Below are 18,846 nucleotides of genomic sequence, written 5' to 3' on the forward strand. Positions count from 1 at the left end.
GTTATACTGTATAGAGTGAAAAATAAGTTACAAAATCGAGCAACTGCAAAAAGAACTCGACAGTGTTGTGAGTTGGACACAAACAATGGGTCGAAGATAAACATGGTTGATGAGACAGCACACACAAGCGATTTTGGGTCGCCAACTTTGAAAAAGGCAAAGTTCGCCGAACCATGTTCGTATGTGTATTGGCCGCTTTAGATGAAGGTACAAGGTAATTGGTCTGTTGATGGAACTAGCCTTGGATTTTTGCAAGCTGAGTTGGGAATTTCTCCTATGGAAGCCTTGTGCCCAATCTTTCCCAGATAGTTTCGTTGTTTTATTAAAATTATGTTGAATTTTGATCCTTTCAGCATATCATAGTACGGGTCCTCTTGATGAGAATAAATATTCTCTCTGCAAATATAGCTAGCGTGTGATGGATTGACTATATGTGGATGCTGCTTCTGTGTTAACCCTCATCTCCTAAAATCTGGTCTTTGCATTGTTTTCTGTCTTCTGGAAAATGGAAACAATTCCAGCCTTGCACGAAGACAGTTGTTGTTTAATTTGATATCGACGCAGGTTTGTCGACTGTCGACTTCTACTTCTTATTATTTCACTGAATGTAAAGCAAGTAATTTTTAAACTAGGTCTTGTTTGTAACTATTCATGACATCAGTGCATGTGAAAATTAATTGAATATTTTTTCTGTTTTTAGAAGATACAATTCCTTGATCTGACTGATATAGATGAAAGTGAGCTTAACCATCTACAGCAGGTGCTATATACAGTCAGTCCAAGCGTGAAGTTGCCGTGGGAGGTGCGCACGGATTATCCGTGCACATCTGAATATGGATCATCTCCGTATGGTGAGTACTGCTCGCGTATAATGTTTAATATGACATAATTAAAATATTGTAAAATTTTGTAAACCCTCTTCAAGTAGGTAGCTCGTATATTTTTCAAACATTTTAAATATAATAAAATAGAGGATTTTCATTGAAATTAAGTTGTGCTAGAATTCTAAAGTGATCTAATATCCTTGATGCAGTATGTTGATATGAACTTCGCTGCTAGCTGTGGCTCATTTCTTTGTATTGTGTTAATTTAAATTTGCTTAGACTTTATTTTTTGATATCCTATATGAAAAGTTGCAGAATTTGCTTTAAATAAAGGAAAGGAACAGGCAAGTGACAAATAAGTCATATTTAGAAATACAAGAGTTTGTATAGGAACACATCGGATTTGCCTTGCTTTGTGGTTTTTTTTTCCCCTGCTGGTTATTAGAAGTCTGAAGCCCATCTTACATTTACTTTTTCTTTTCTTGAAACTTGATCGTCAGTGGTTCTGCAGAGAAAGTCTGCAGTTCCAGTAGTTTTCAATTCCAGAAGTAAATTTAGCTATAACAGCTAAAACAGTTCTATCAAATGATTGAGCTTGAAGATGAATGTTCGAATGTGATGGATCATTCATTATAAGTTGTGTTGATGTATTATGTCTATTCTCAGAAATTTAACTTTTCTTGATTATAGTAATTATAGTAATTAATTAAAGTATAGTATTACACTGTTTTCTGCCCTTGCGCAATTTTATTTCTGTGTATAAAGGAAAATAAAATAACCTGCCATAAAATTAAGGGACAACATACACTGTAGTGAAACCCCAAAAGAAATGTGACCAGCGTACTGTACATTTGTAGCATTACAGCACATTGTTGTGCTTGTGTATTTTTATTTTCTGCCACATGGAAGTATCAGATGTTTTACCATACAGTAGACAGTAGAGTGCAAATGTTGTTAGTCATTTAGTCGCTTCCTACTCTCCGTGACCCCCATAGACCAAAGTGCGCCATTTATTTCTGTTAAAGTAATAAACTGATAAATTAATTTCTACTATGATACAACGTGAAGTTTTAAGAAGTGCGATAAATTAAGCACATAGTGTTTTAAGACTATTCTGTTTTATAATTTGTTGTTCTTTTTAAAATCCACTTTATATCATACGTGAGCAGACCGGTTTGCATATGTTTTTATCAGTTTATGCATAAGACTCGCAAGTCTTTGACTTGTTGAAAATATGAACTTAGAGACAGTATATTCTTAACACAGTTTCATGTTGTTAATATGGTTTTAAATTGTGGTGAATTTGACTTTGATAAACTTACATGATTGTCAATACAGTAAAACCTCGTTAATTCGAAGTCGTTGGGACTCAAAAATCGGACTTAGAATTACGTGATTTCGAGTTAACTGCCAATTCGCAATTCAGAAGTACCAACCCTTGCCGCGTTACGAAATATTCTAAGGCCCGTTACTGCATGCATTTAACCTTGATTCACAGTTTATAAATTTCAAATGCCATGAAAAAGAAACTAATTCCAAGATGTATCCAAGAAGGTGCATTTACAGTATTACGGGTATCTTACTGGTAAACATAACCTCACGCAACGAAAGAAAGAAAAATAAAAGCACGATTCAAAGATGAGGATAAATCTATGCTGGCTCTCATGTGCAAGTGCTTTATTAATTGGATTACTATACTGTATGCATTTTAGATGCCTTTTATTTACACAGAAAGTACCCGATGCCCGTAAAATCGAACTTTCCTATGACTATCCTTGTACGATTTCCTGCCATGGCACTTCTCTCGTACTTAAGAAATGTAAACACTTGCCGCGTCACAAAGTATTCTAAGACCCAATTAATACATGCAATCACCTCGATTCACAGTTTAAACCTTTCAAATGCCATGGAAAAAACTATTTCCGAAATGTATTAAACAAGGTGCTTTTACAATGTTCAAATAATGCACTTGGAGAAATCACTGACAAACATAACCTCACGCAACGAAAGGAAAAAAATCTCAATTCGAAGACGAGGATAAATTATGCCGGTTCCCCTGTGCAAATAGATTATTTTTTTGATTTCTGTACTGTTTGCATTTTTAGATGCTATGTACTGGAATGGAAAGTGCCCGACGCCCTTAAAACATTGTGGTTTATCGAACTTTCCTATAACGAGGTGATAAACTATCTCACTTCCATGTGCATTGCAACGCACTACTACGACTCCCATCCCTCACCCTTGTACGATTTCCCGGCTGGCAATTTCTCCTTTAAAACCATAAGACCGTTTAGGCTCGCATTAAAATAAACAAATGAAGTTTCACCGGCAATGACAATATTGTTCGGTGCCTACGAATTTATTATATGAGCCACGTTTTTCCGTCAACTGTTGGCATCGCTAGTGTTTGCGGATTCTGTTTTCTCGCATATTGCCTGTTGCATGATATTACGGCGCTCCTTAAAAGGTTGAATACAGAATAATTCAGATTTAATTCAACTTAGCAATCATAACGCGCACTGTAGACTCACCGAAGTGACTGTAAGTGCGGAAAGCTACCCCTCCACGTTCCGGAATGCGTGTTCTATTATGACGCCGAGCAGATAAATTTCGAGTTGAAATTACTCTGTAACATACTATTGTTTTAAAATGTAAAGGCAGTTTCGAATTAAATGTCTGAATTTCGGTAGTGAGGCCGACATTGTACTTCGAATGACCAATTATCTGTATTTCGAATTAAACAATTGAAATAACATGCAAAACTGTATCTCATGTTTCCGGGAACGAGAGCTTCTTCGAATTAGGCGGGATTTTGAATTAACCGATTTCGAATTATCGAGGTTCTACTGTATTTCTAAAAACTTCTATCAGCTGATGACGCATTGGGCGTCGAAACTAGTACCGATTGAAAAATATATGTTGTAATTAAATCTGCGCAACAATTTTTATGTATTGAATAAGGTGGACCCAAAATTATAATAAAAAGTTGCAATTTCTTTCTGTCGTGTAGAATTTTCCGAAGTCTTTCTAAATTGAGAGCCGTGGCTTCCTTGATGCCATCAATCCACCTCATCCAATAACTTTGTAGCCAACAAGTAATATTCAGCTGGCAAGAGTTGTCACCTTGCTGCTCAAGGTTTGCAACATTATCGGAAAGTATAAATTATACAAATCTTACTTTAAATTCCTTTCATAGTAGAAGTGTGCTCATTGCGATGTCTAGGAACCCACCAGCCTACCCCTAGGAGTACATTTACTTTTACAACCTAATAAAGAGCAGCAGGGAGATGATCTTTCACCTTTATTGTTTAACTGTGCCCTGGAGAAAGTCATGCGAGAATGGGTAAAGAAATATCATTCAAACATGAAGCAAGACAGGAATATTAAACTTAATTGCCTAGCATTCACAGACGATCTTGCATTACTAGCAAGTAGTGTTGAAGAAGCTGAATTTCAAATTGAACTCTCAAAAAATTGCTGTAAAAATCCGACTGCAAATCTAGTTTGAAAAGATTGAAATGATGCCGTCCTTCACAATTGAAGCACCGGCCATTCACCTGGACTGGCAAACAAGTTAAGATTGTGAATAAGTTCAAATATTTTGGGGAAATTATAACTGGAACACAAAAGAGGAAACATCGATTGACAGCAGAACATCTAAACTGAAAACAGCACAGGCCAATTCCAGGCGTTGTACATTTCTTTTTAACATATATATACCATTTAATAAATTGAAATTTATGCATGTCTAGATGATACTTAACAACCTCCACAAATTTCATTGTAGTAAACCTGATGCATGCGATTTTATAAAATTTTAAGCGTAGCGATCGGTGTTTACATGGTATGGACTTATAACTTTACATACCTTTACGTTTTTTCTAAATTCTGCGAATTGTGCTAACTTTTATTTGTAATGTCAAGATATTGCTACAAGAAGGACAAAGGTACATTTTGCGAAAAACCGAATGTGTAAGTTGCGTAATGTCCGCATAATATAGTTAAAGATGATCGTCGCGTGTTTACTAGACAGCGTCGTGGGATTACACACACGTATCGGTGCTATGGTGATATGGCATGAGGGGCTAATAAATCTTATACGATGACTGAATGAGAAAATGTATATTTAATATTGCAGTAATAATTAAGAAGGGGCGTGATGATGCAGTGGTCAAGCTGCGTGGAACCATCAAGACGGACTGGGTTCGAGTCCCGATTAATGCACGTGTGATTTTTGATGTGAAATATACGTCCGGTGGTTCGGATTTCGCGTGAACAATGAGGTCCCGTGGCTTATGATACAGAGATTATTTGTCGCATAAAACTACAAGCTTTATTCCTCCTCCTCCTCATCATAATAATAATAATAATAAGGTAGGCCTACATAACTACAGATACTGACGTGTGGCCAATTTAATAAAGTAAAATGTTTTTATCAATTTATATAACACTACAGAGGTGTGCAAATTATTAGGCACAAACAAAAAAGTCCACATACAACCCAGTTTCTTTTGCAAAACACGTTTATTAAAACACTCTACATAATGTTTAATACATAGTATGGTATCCCTTGTTTTTTATAATCATTTTTATACAGTTTTGCATGCTGTTCATAAGTGTTTTACAATTTTCCTTGATATCTTGGTCCCTATGCCAAATCTTCACAAGTTCCTCCAAAAGCTGAATCTTGTTCGTAATCGTCTTCCTCAGCTTTTTTTTAACTACTGCCCACAGGTTCTCGATAGGGCTTGCGTCCGGACTGTTACCTGGCCAGGGAAGGACATTTACATTGTTTTCTTCTAGGAATTTGAGCACTGATTTGGCTTTATGGACAGGGTGCTCCATCCTGCATGAAGATGAAATCTCCATCTGGAAACCATTCCTTCAGTTGTGGAAATAGTTGTGTTTTTAGTTCTTTCATGTACTGTTCTTGTCTCATAGTACCTTCTACCAGATACAACCTGCCAGTTCCCTTGGATGACATGCAGCTCTATACCATCACAGAGGTTGTTGGATACTTCACTGCCTCTGCGTTGCACTGGGGATGGAACTCCTCATCCTTTGCTCGGCGAACGTACTGAGCGCTTTCTTGGCTGTAGAAAATATTGATTCATCAGAGAAGACGATCTAGAAAAAAAAAGAAGACTTAAAAGGAATAATAAATATCATGCTACAGTAACTTTTGTAAATAAGACAAATATGTACCCTGTTGTGAGTTATATATTCACTTCATGAACTGCAACTTCTTTCCTGCTACTGAAAATGAAAACCTACATCCTGTTTTCCAGTCATTGACCGGGTCAGGGATGGAATGAATGAAGCAGATATAGGCTATTAGTACGATGGGGTCGCCACTCCCAAAGTGATTTACTAATGACTGATAAATGCTATGAAATGAGAATGGAGAGTGTTGCTGGAATGAAAGATGACAGGGAAAACCAGAGTACCCGGAGAAAAACCTGTCCTGCCTCTGCTTTGTCCAGCACAAATCTCACATGGAGTGACCGGGATTTGAACCACGGTATCCAGCGGGGAGAGGCCGACGCGCTGCCGTCTGAGCCAAGGAGGCTTCTTTCCTGCTACTGGTTTTTAAAAATAATACAGTAGAACCTTGATTATACATTTCCAGAAACTACGTTTTCCTGTATTATTCGTTCAAATTACATGGTCCCTTGAGCATCCTAATCCTGCATTATCCGTTTCTCGAAGAAACTATTTTCCGGATCAACCGTCCAGAAATTTCAGTCCCATCAACGCCAAATCGAAAGGATGACTACGGCATACTTACGAATCTTGGTGTTGATGTCATATCATTGTGGTAGTGTAATTTGAAGTAGTACTGTACTGGAAAAGCGATAGGCAGTGAACTTGTATAAGTGATCATCTTAGCATCGCATTCGGGTAGTATTGTTTAGAGAATCCTCGGAAATCGTAAGGCAGAGAGTGCCCATGACAATTGGAAGGGGACAGAGCGCATTTCGACAGCTCTATCTGAAGACGGAACGAGTTTCGTCAAATGTTCGTACTTGCAAAGTATCGACATTATGTTCTGGGTTAGATATTTATTTTTTACGTTTTTCGAGTGTCGCTGAACAGGTTTTTGGCATTTCCCTCAGGGCACTGTATAGTCGCTGGGCTTTCAAGCAGGAATCGAAACTGCCCCTTCTTAAGTAACACAAATTTAGTACGGTATTTTAATATTGTCGTACAAGATTGTTATATATACCAGAACACATGTTACACCTTACATGCGGCACATAAAGCCATCGGAGATTTTGGGATTGCCTTTTACTGTTTTTGTCCTAATATAAGACTGGGAATTTCACGTTTTTTTGTGTTAAAATGTTATAAAAGCCGCAGTAGTTTTATTTTCGCATGTTACATTTAAAAACTTTGTATCATTTCGCACTCATACTGACTTGTACAGCGAGCATGCTTTCCAGCTGAGCTCAAGGTCGCGAATAATTGTAATTTCGGAAGTGTTAATGATATTTTTTCTCTTTCCAATTTGATTGTGATTAGTGACGGGCAGAACTAAATATAATGCATTCGAGAACTTGAGGATTGATACTTTTGAAACCATATTCTCGAGTTCAACATAACCTTAAAGTTGATGGCCTAATTTATGCTGTACAAGATTTCCATAAACTGACTAGGAACAGTATACCGGTGACCAAATTACAATGGAAGATTTAAAAAAAAAGATTTTGCCATCATGTTCGACGCTTTTGTATCTAATGTGCTTTATTTTATTAGATTAGAGAATGAAAAACTACTTGTTTGATTGTTGTTTGCCTTGGCGTTACGGGTATTAAATTTTTCGAAGAATTTGTCTGATCAAAGTTGCCGAACTGAAAGAAGTTTTCAAAGGAATATGACAAAGTTTTTAGAGGAAACTGAAAAAGTTTCCCCGGTAAAAGTGAATGTAAAGTTTCGAGATTTTTAAGTCTCGTACTGGTAATTAACATTTGAAGCCAGCCCCACGGTCTAACTTGCCTGCCTCTCACCCGGAGGGCCCAGGTTCGATTACTGGCCAGGTCAGGCATTTTTACCTGGATATGAGGGCTGGTTCCAGGTTGTCATTCTATGATTGACTTTAATTGAGGAGCTATTTAATGGTAATATGGCGACGCCGGTGTAGAGAGCCAGGAATAACGGGCGAGATGATTAGTCATACTGACCCAGAGATGCCAACTATTACGATTCAATCGTAATAATTACGAATTATCCATCATAATTACGCCTTTACGAATCACACACCACAAATTACGATTTTTTGTTGATTTTTAAGTCTGTGTATGAAGTGTTCAAAAGGATACACAAGGAATGCCATTACAGCTTGAATTCTCAGAATGTTATTTTCGGATTTCTCACTAATTATTTACACCCCTTTGCTGTTCCTCGTTAAAGAATATTTCGAGTTTTCACGCGCCAAACGCAGTGTGTGCTTCCAGTACCGGAAAAATAGGCACCTGTGAAGTGGTATATCTTGCGGAGTTGTTGTCTTTGTTCGTCACATGATCAGATTTCCATGCAAATATGAGAGTTCTTTTGTTTTTGTATTTCTCTTACATGATCCTTGGTCTTTGTTTTGGCGGCAAAGTGGTGACTAACTCCGTTTCATTGTGAATACTCTGTGCGTGACTGAAGTATTTATTGCTATGTCGGTTGCCAAATTTACATATTTTGCTCTTACAGGATATATGCTAATCGTTGTGTTACGAAATGTGAAAAGTTTGAAATAATGAAGCGATTTCTTGTGCAGGAAAATACGTGTGATGACGTTACCGTGACTAGTGACGCTAATAATAAACAAAAAATGGTTCACTACTCGAAAGAATGGCCCTGTTTACTGCGTTCCTCAAAGTCTCATTTCACACGTGTTTTGTAGTGTGTGTAGCAGCGATTTTTCAGATGAGCATACTGAGGAAGAACAAGATGGTTGAATTGTATGTTGTTCATTGATTGTTCAATGATATGTAAGTTAATAATAATAATAATAATAATAATAATAATAATAATAATAATAATAATAATTTTTTTATCTTGGCAAAGTTAGGGATGTACTTCCTTTCTTACACTTAACCAGTCTTAACCTAGAACACTTAATAATAACTATTGATGACAATTATATGCTAATATTAACAATAATAACAGTAATGGTATTAACAAAAATAATCACACTTTAAAAAAGTCATATCTATATAATACACATCGTACGTAGAGTACATTAAAAATACATGACTAATGAGTACTATAACTACTACTTAAGAGAAAGTTTAGAAAATATATACATTTCTGCAGATCTCGGGGGGGGGGGGGGAATTCTACGGCCGCCGCCGTACCCCTCCTCCCTCAATCCCCGTGTCCTAACGGCTGCATTACGAATTGCCTTTCTGGAAAGTTGGCATCTCTGCTGACCATGCGTCTCCTCGTAATCTGCAGGCCTTCGGACCGAGGGCGGTCACTTGGTAGGTGGAAGGCCCATTGGGGCTGTAGTATGGTTTGGTTTAGGAGCGTTTGTAAGATTATAAGAATACACATTTCATTTTTGTGCTGTTTAGCCAAATTGTTGATGGTTGATCTTTCCCGGATTATCCGGTTTTCCGTGTTGGACGTTTTTTTCCATGGTCCCTACGACAACGGATGATCGAGGTTCCACTGTATTACTTACCCTACTCCAGTCACTTCCAAATTTCTCCTGAACTTCCTTGGCCCAAATGAACCTTTTTGTGGCCAATGCAGGCGTGATTCTTGCCTCCTTATGGGGTCTCTGTGCTAACAGAACCGCGGAACAAAGTCGTCTATGAACAGTAGACGATATCTCCACACAATACCATTTCAGATTGTCTGAAATGTCCTTACTGGATGCCCTTCTGTTCACTTTCCATACCTGCCAACCCTTCCGATTTACCTGGAAACTTTCAGATTTTTAACTTGTCTTCCGGTTTTCCAATTTATTTTTTTCTTCCTATTTTTTACCAATATAACCTCCAGTACGGTCAGTACTCTTCCCCTAGGACAAATTCTTATGTGCTTGTTTAATTTACGCAACCTCATTTTTAAGCATATTTACCGGTATTTGATGCTTTATTTGGTGGGCGGATCATCCGTCGCCTTCGCGTATCGTATTTCCCGCTCACTACAGCAGCGTTTGTGCTGTTCAGGTGGGAATTCGGGACTGCAATCGTCCTACGAGTCAGAGGTCATGCGCATTAGCGACCGCTAGGGACTCCGTTGATCGGGACGAAAGCGTGAGTTTGTTATTGTGTGGTTCGCGTGCTCGTTTCTGTGCGTAGTTTCGTTGGAGTTTTAGACCACCTTGTTTTTGTTGCGGTTCTGTGCTTTTCCCCCTGTCGAAGTCATATGTTAATAATGTACGAGACATATTGATCTGTTTTTGTATGTGCTAGTTTCGCGTATTTCAGTGCTTTTGTGTTGATCAGAGTTCATAATTTTAATGACTTCAATGTATTTCAGAGAGTTGTGTCGGTGACAGTTTGTGGTATTTTCTCTTCACATGCTGACTACAAAACATAACAAATGTTATCTCCAAGTGTTCAGGGATACCTATAAAACTTAATTTCCGTTCATTTTACAGTCTAATTAAGGAAACTATTATGCATTTTGTTCCGTGTGTCGGTGTGATATTATCTCGCATGGAGGGAAAACAGATATTGTAGCTCAGTGTCACACAGAAACACAAAGATAGTGCTAGCTGTCTCGAGAGGAACAAAAGTTAAGTAATTTTTTGTAAGTGGGAAGGAAGATGATGCAGTCACTCAAGCAGAATGTTTGTTCACGGCGTTCATTGTCGAACATAACCTTGCATTGTCATGTTCTGATCACGCAGGGCCATTGTTCAGAAAGATGTTCCCAGATTCAGACATTGCGAAGAAATACGCGTGTGCTAGAACAAAAAAATCTGCCATAATTAATGAAATGGCCCGTGATGCAGATAGGTGATTCAAACTTTAAAGACTGAACCTTTTGCGATTTCACCTGATGATTCAAACTTTAAAGACTGAACCTTTTGCGATTTCACCTGATGGTAGCAATGATAAAGATAGTAAGCTCTATCCTATTGTCGTCTCATTTTTCAACAAAGAATTGAAAAGGATTGAAAATCGTTTGCTACCCAGGAAAATTGGAAGGCAATTGAGGTACTATTTTATTGCAGTTTGTGATTATATTATTCATAAATTTAATTTGAATAGTGATGTTTTTGTGAATGCTCAAGTAGCTCAGATAAATTCTTTGCAGACTTCTTCCTTCAATGCCATAAAGTATTTTGTTTCAAAGTTTCCTGTTATATTGCCGGTGAAAGATGGTGAAGATGACCAAGAAGCAATGGATGCATTACAGTGCCAGTTTTGTGCTCTCCAAGTGGAGGAGTTGCCATTGTCTGTTGTGCAAGAAGAAAGTCGATTGTTCTTGGTCTGCTATAGGGGATGTGCGAGGTGCAGATGGGTGTTTCAAATATGTTAGAAGGCATTGTAGTGAAGGGTGTCCATTCTTAGAGGGATTGTCAGGCGGTGCAACCAGTCCTGTTCGTCGGAAGTAGGCTTAACCAGCAGCAGTGTTGAGTGTACCCAGTGACTTATTTTGTAACAATGTTTGGAATTCATTCAGTCAATCCCTAATCACTGAAATGATTTATCAAGAGCATGAGGCAAGGGTGTTATGACTTAATCTGTGGAGGAGGAAAAAGCAGTTTTAGTGTGAGTGAGGATGAATTTATTACAAGTAGTAGACTAATAGTGATACACGACAGAGCGCTAATGAAGAATTAAATATTGATGATTATTTACCTCTTTCTCAATGCTTTTGGATCAGAACAGGAAAGGATGTTACAAACTAGACAAAAGCTCCTCCTGCTAAAAACTCTCGTACTAGAACCCACAACATTGTCACTCATTTACCATGAGTGAAACTTGTAGCAAGAACTGAATCATTGCCTGAAGAAGCTTCAGGCATTTTTTTGACGAGTGATAGTATGTTGCAACTCATTGTAAACTGTACGAACCTGGAAATTGAAAGAGCCAGGGGGAATTATACTTGCAAATGATTAACTTATCAAGATATGGATTGTCATGAAGAGAATAATTATCGATAGCGTAATTATATTTAAAGGAACCTTCCCCACCACCCAGGGATATACTGCAGGAATAGCATTACATAGTTAGCAGGATCTAAGCCTGTCAGCTGAATTATGTAAGATATGTGTTTAATACAAATTATTCCTAAGCATGATATGTTTTTAATTTTATATGCTGTGAAGCTAATTAGAATTGGATATATACATTTATTTTCGATAAAATGTCATGCTATTGAGTTAATAAATCTAATGCATCAATATATGATGAAATTTGTCATTTTGTTATTAAAGCTAATTCAATCATAGTGGTAATGAAGTACCATGCGCCACCTCTAACGTTGCAGCGAGTACACCTCTACAGGTTAAAAAAAAAGAGCATCACATGCCATTCTCCGTTGCTGAAGTAGCTACTTACATTTGTATTGGTCAACGTAAAAAGGGATGCGATGTCATTCCCTCGATAATTAGATTGTTACCAACCTCGGCAGAATATGACCATAAATAAATAGAACCTGTAATGGAAACTATGTAGAATACAGAACAGGAATAATTTTATATGAAACTTCGATATAGTCGAGGATACAGGGCTGCGGCAGCCTTGAAGTATTCGTCCGCCCTCGTGTTTGAGGGGAATGAGCTCTTAAAGAGGGATTCGGCAAGATATCTCACAAAATGGTGTTTCCTTTTGCCGAACTACAGAACGGAGTAGCTGCCGTGCTTGGTGTCCCCACCTGTTCTCTATATTCTGTGTGCGCGGCAGGGCGATCATTGGCCAGTGGTTTGCTATTCCCCGTATGTACGCAACCACTTATTTTCGGGTAAAAGTCGACACCTTGCTACCTGACGTTTGTAACATTATAAGGAAGTATAAATTATGCAAATCTTACTTAAATTTCCTTTCAGAGGAGAGATGTGTAAGCCAGTCTGTCGTGAGAACAATCCCTTCGAGAGGCTTTCATCTATGGCAGTGGCACATACTGTCCTCACGGCAGGAAAAATTATAATTCACCTTTCGAATTAGTGCCCATCTTAGTTCCTAAGTAAACAAGTTGGCAGCATTGCTGACCGCCCAACCACGTCCTCTGCGAGAGGTAAACAGTCATTCCCGTGCATAGCTGAATGGGGTGAGTATTGGGTGGCATGGTGTCTGCTGTTAATATTCAGCTTATTGACTTGAGTATAGTTTTGTCTCCAAAATTGGTGGCAGATAATGCCATATTGTGTAATACAAAAATTATGTTGCTTTTTGAGAAGGCATGGTTTTGACTAGGAGGCAGATGTTGACTTACAATATTGCTGAAAATGATTCCGTTCGATTTAGGGAAAAACGCCACAAGTAAAAAAAAAAAAAAAGGCTTAAATTAACTGACCAAACTGATTTCCAGTGACTGCAACAATGGTTTCACAAGTAATATATCTCTGGTCTGTTCATTGTACGGCTTTTGTTTTTACAGAATTAATGATCTCCTTATTTACTTGGAAGTGTATGTAATATGGACCTAATGATTTGCTGGATATTGTGCTAGCATTCTGTCCTTAAAAGAACCTTTGTGAGACTGATCATGAGTGTTTGGAATAGGTTAAAATTGAAGGGAAGTCAGAAGAATGGGTTGGGAGGCAAAGACTTTCTGAACAAATTTTGTCAACATTGTTCTTGGTCAGGTGATGGCAAGCATTGCAGTGTTGCTGAATCATGCCATGTTCTTGTTTTCTTCTCAGTTGCCAGGTTGAGCCAGTGCATTTGCTAAATATAAAGCATTTTTTGGACTTTGGTATATACTGGCATTTCTTAGAGAATTAGATCGTCTTAGTCCCTTTAAATGTGGATTCATTGTAAATAAATTCAGGAAACTCACTCGTAAAAGTACCAGTGTTTCGCCCCAGTATAGCTTGGGCTCATCAGTTGGAAACCACACCTTGCCAAGACACTGGCTGGCTAGTACACGAGTAGCAGCACTACTGTAGATCATGGGTGTTGCAACTGTGGGTTTCCTTAGGCTGTTGGCTTGCCTGCCATGACTCTGCCATTCTTTCTTTTTGTTCACATTGGAGTACATGCACTTTATTTTTCATCGCTTTTAATAATCCATTGCAGAAATATGTCCACACAATATGCCCAGTGAGCAAACTACCAGTACCAGTGGTCCACTGGAGTTCGTCGTTTTTTTTATTCGGTGCATGTGGCATCCATGCATGCAGTTTGTGGACCTTTGCCATTGAGTGTTGGTGAAATCAGCATCATTAAAGTTCTTGTGGACAAGCTTGTTTCATCCTTACGAAACTGAACAGGTCAGCCTTAACCTAAAGAGTTGCTGGGGTTTTGATTTTCCTTTTTGAAGTATGCCCTACTATTTAGGTCAAATGTAATCATTTTGTCTGCGTTGTAGAGGCCAATGACAGCTGCAACAAATGATAGCCTCCTGTAGATACATTTTGTGTTCATTCTTATAACATGGAAAAGTAACAAATATCTCTGGCTACTGAATGCTCATGTGTTGCAGGGCTTCTATGTTTGCTTTCAAGGTACGTGATTTTATATACAAAGTCAGCTTGTAAGTTACGTTTTAACAACTTTTATGTTAAAAAGACTATGCAAAACCAGACATGGGTACAAAGATGATATGAAAACCTTTTTCTGCCAAGAGGTTTATCTTTTTCACATTAATATATACGTAGGCTGAGTCATAAGTCATGGCAACTATTTTTGTTCTCGCGAACAGGAGACAACACGGAATATCTAAGATATGCATGTGGAAACGTACGGTATGTACTTGCGTATGATGCCACTAGATGGTTTATGTAAACAACAGTGTGGATCTAAGCATGCGCTGAAGTTCAGTGTGTGAGTGAGTGTTACAAAATGGAAGTCAACAAGCAGGAGCAACGATCGTGCGTGAGGGGCACACTGTCAATGCAGTTTATTACAATTCCTTTTTGTTGTACCAATTGCGCCGTGCTGTGCTAACCAAACGTCCAGATCTTTGGGACAGTGCCTACACGATAATGCAAGAGCTCACACAGCAGCCATCGTTCAGTGTCGCTTACAGCGGTGGGAATGGGAGGTTCATCCACACCCACCTTATTCACCTGATCTGAGCCCATGTGACTATGATCTAATCCTCAAAGTCAAGAAGCCATTACGTGGACAACGGTTTGCTAACGAAAAGGACATCGTAACAGCATTTCGGAGAGAGGTGTCACACGTTAGCGATACACATGCAGCAAATGGTATTCAGCGCCTGCCCCACCGCTGGCAACACACTGTGGAAACCTTGGGTGATTATTTCGAAGGTGTCCTTCATACGTAGTCTTGTGTATTTACTGTCTATACCATAATAAAACCATTTTTACCAATGGCGTGTGTTGTTACTTTCTTACGAGAATCTCTTGAAGTCAGAATTTGTCCTTGGGCACTGTGCGTAAGTACATGCCCTATATTTCCTAATGCATATCTTCGATTTTCCTTGTTGTCTCCTGTTTGCGAGGAAAAAAAAAATAGTTGCCATGACTTATGACTCAACCCTCGTATAAGTAACTCCAAATTGACTTAACCCCTAGCCCTACTTTTTATTTTTCTGAACACTCCTGCCTCTCCAGCTCCATTTAAGAATCTTCTTGCAGAGGGATAAGAGATAGCACAAACATATGGACCACATATTTATAAAAATCATCTAAAGCAATCACAAAATATAATAAAAGTACAATACAATATTCAGGTGCAATGTTCAGCATTTCTAAGCCTGAAATTATGTCACTTTTTATCTGTAATTCTGCATTGTGTGGAACTTCTCAGAGCACTTGCCGGGATGTAATCCAGGCTTTTCTCTACAAGGATTGCAGGAAAATACTCGCTCATGTTGTAATTCAGGCTTACTGTTCATTGCCATATTTAGGATTACGCCTAAATGTGCTTTAAATTCAGGAAGAGTAAAATCTATCTACGACCTCCAAATACTCATGTCTGAGGGGCATCAACTTTTGAATGTTTACACTGGCATACCGGATAGTCTCGCACACAATTTCAGACAATAACTCATCAGTCATGAATAATTGGAAAAATTCAAGTTCACTCTTAGGTTTAGTCCCTTGTGGTGGCTTATAACCTGATGTACATGTGAATGGGGTTCTCTTGAAGGCCCAAATCCGTGTCACGGTATTCCCTTGTGACCTACTTGTCCTGGGAGATGTTCTAGTGGTTGGTCACCGGCCGTTGATGTTGGCGTATTACCTGTCCTGCGTAGAGGCTTATATTTATTCCACACTAATATATATAAGTAACTCAGAATTGACTTGGGGAAGGTAATTTGTGGGTGCGAACTTGGTCCCGGAACTCCTGAAATAAAAGGTGAAGAAAGCAACTGTCCTTTATTACTCCGGACGACAAGAACACTATATTCATAATATATTTATAAGTTCAGACTATGTTGGTCCGACGGAAGCTTGCTCACGAGCCTACCGCTACGAGCTAAGTCCGAATTCTGCCTTGCGGCGCTTACGTACAACTTCACTGTCAAGTGAGTATGAATGACTGATCGAGAGAGAGCCCCTCCGCCATCTCGGTTTCGGGTTATATCTGCTCTCACTCAAGCAAAGGTCAGTCCGTTCCCACTATCTTAGGGCTTGGACTAGCGGCGTTACCTAGCTATTCGCCCCGCTAGGTGGCACCCTCGGGGTTCTGTTATGAGCTATTTGTCCCAGTAAGTGCTGCTCTCTGGGTACTAATAGCTCTGTCCTTTTCTCTGCACTTTTGTCTCTGTCTTAGGCTAGAGGGCAACTGCACTGGCGATGCTGGCTTTAATCTCTTTGTCGGTCAAGCAGAGTGCTTCTGTACGGACTACTTAGACACTGGTTTGTCACTAACAAACATCCGCTCTCGTAAATGTGTTATTGCCTAAGACACTTCCCTAATTCTGACGTACTGAAACATTTCTTCTTCATTTTAACTATGAAAATATAATAAAATTATCATATAAGTACACTGGCATTATAAGTGTACTTACTAATTAATATTCTTACACTAGCTTATTTCCCTTTGATACCCTGAGTTCGAGTCCTGGCTGTCGATTATCTGACAGTCCGCTGGTTCGAGCCTTGGGGAGGTCGGTACACGACACCCTTCAGCCATCAGCAGAAGTACCAGCACTGCCATTTAGCATACTTTTCTCATCGGGATTTTCATCACTCAACTCACAACCACAATCTCGTTCTGCAATATCTTCCTTACCACTTAATTGAAAATCACTCTCACTATTGCTGAAATCAACTTCACTCTCATCTAAAAGTCTAGTTATTTCTCATGCTGCTCAAATGACTCCATGTTTTCTAAACAACTTTACAAACTTGCATGGTCTTCAAAGAATGTGCACAAAGCCAGATTTCAAAGAGATTGTAGCTACACATGGCTTCAAATTGTCGAAAGATTGCAGTAGCTTACTGTACCTGTAATTCATGCGTGCGCAACCCGACAAACGATTTATGTAGGGAAGAAGATCATGCCGGGCATTGGCCGACATAAGATCTGTGAGTGATATTCTCGTCGGGCATGGCCCGTCGCGTGAGTGCTAAGGGTTAATCTTACATCACCATAGTTCTTACCTATTTGCCCACATTTTCTAAAACTCCCTGCTTACTTTTGATAATCTTTTAGACCTTGAATCTGCTTGTTTCTTCTTATTTTTATTTCTTAATTTCCTACCCTCTTGGACTAGAATATTTTTTCACCTCTCTAAATCATCTGCTACTATTGTAATTTTCTTAATTTTTAATACTGTAGATGACAAGCCTCTGAACCCTGACATCTTTCTTCTGCACTTCACTCTTTAAAAACATATAGCAGTCTTACTGTGTTGCAATTTTTCTATACCTTGCTTCTTCATATCATTCAGATGTCAAATATTACCCTTCGACTATTAATGTATAGTCTCTGTCTTATATTTACTTAAACTACTTTTTTATTCACTATGCAATATGTGGAATAAATATTGTCCTCCCCAGGACTCCTGTTTGGTCTCAGATTTTACGTGGTGTTCGCAGACTACTTCTGAACTGCAAATTTAATCTGTTGTGTAAAATTTGTCGTTATGCAGTGAAGGAATCAAATCAAGCATTATGCTTAGATTTATGCATCGTATTAATTTACTAATTCTGCTAACCATAATTTTTGGTCTTGTAGCCTTTTTGCCAGAATTATGTGACATAATTCTTTTCACTTTAACACCCCCATTCAGTAGAACAGTTGCTTTCATTTTGCTTAATGGGAAACATGACCTCGAATTTAAGTACTTTTATATACTAGTACTTATAATTCGCATGCAGCAAGGCAAGATTCTGTAAATCCTTACAAATTTGACTGTTTCATAATTGTCATATGTAAAGAAAACAAAATAAGGGCATATGAATGTAACTTGAACAGCTGTAAGTGAATCTAGGGTACAAATGAAAGATAAGACCAAGCGAGAAAATAATAGTATACTTCTCTAGCTGCAAAAATTAGTTTATTCTTCAAAATAACCTTAATCATGTTCACCTTTGTCTAGTAATCAGGAAATATCATGCTTGTTAACACACATTGAACATGAGCAAAATGTAATTTCTGTTATTTCTCAGGAGAGATTTTGGTATTGAGCAAAATGTAATTTCTGTTATTTCTCAGGAGAGATTTTTGTATTCTTACAGCAGACATTTTATGGGACCAAAGGTTTTCATTGGATCATGGAGTAAAGACTGCACCAGTTGAACAGTTGGATATATGTACACACACACACACACACACACACTTCTATCCGGTTCTCCTCCTTGTCTTGAACCAGGGTTCCTGGGTTCGGTGTTCTTGTTCTCCTACGTAGTAAAATTATCTTCCTGTTACTGAGCCAGTGGCAGTGCAATTTAGATCACGTAGCTATCAGCTTGCCTTCTGGAGACGTT

At 38.5% G+C, this 18,846-nt stretch overlaps 1 protein-coding gene across 4 annotated transcripts in view; it reads left to right on the top strand.

The window, feature by feature from the left end:
- LOC136874159 (ubiquitin carboxyl-terminal hydrolase 10) overlaps positions 1-18,846 on the top strand; it is a 180,120-nt gene that overhangs the window by 23,631 nt on the left and 137,643 nt on the right. For all 4 annotated transcript variants that reach the window (XM_067147739.2, XM_067147738.2, XM_067147741.2 and 1 more), the window contains one exon: positions 701-851. In XM_067147739.2, the coding sequence (XP_067003840.2) occupies positions 701-851 (151 nt within the window). The remainder of the gene's footprint in view (positions 1-700; positions 852-18,846) is intronic.

The sequence above is a fragment of the Anabrus simplex genome, chromosome 5 (assembly GCF_040414725.1).
Source record: "Anabrus simplex isolate iqAnaSimp1 chromosome 5, ASM4041472v1, whole genome shotgun sequence".
Lineage (NCBI taxonomy): Eukaryota > Metazoa > Arthropoda > Insecta > Orthoptera > Tettigoniidae > Anabrus > Anabrus simplex.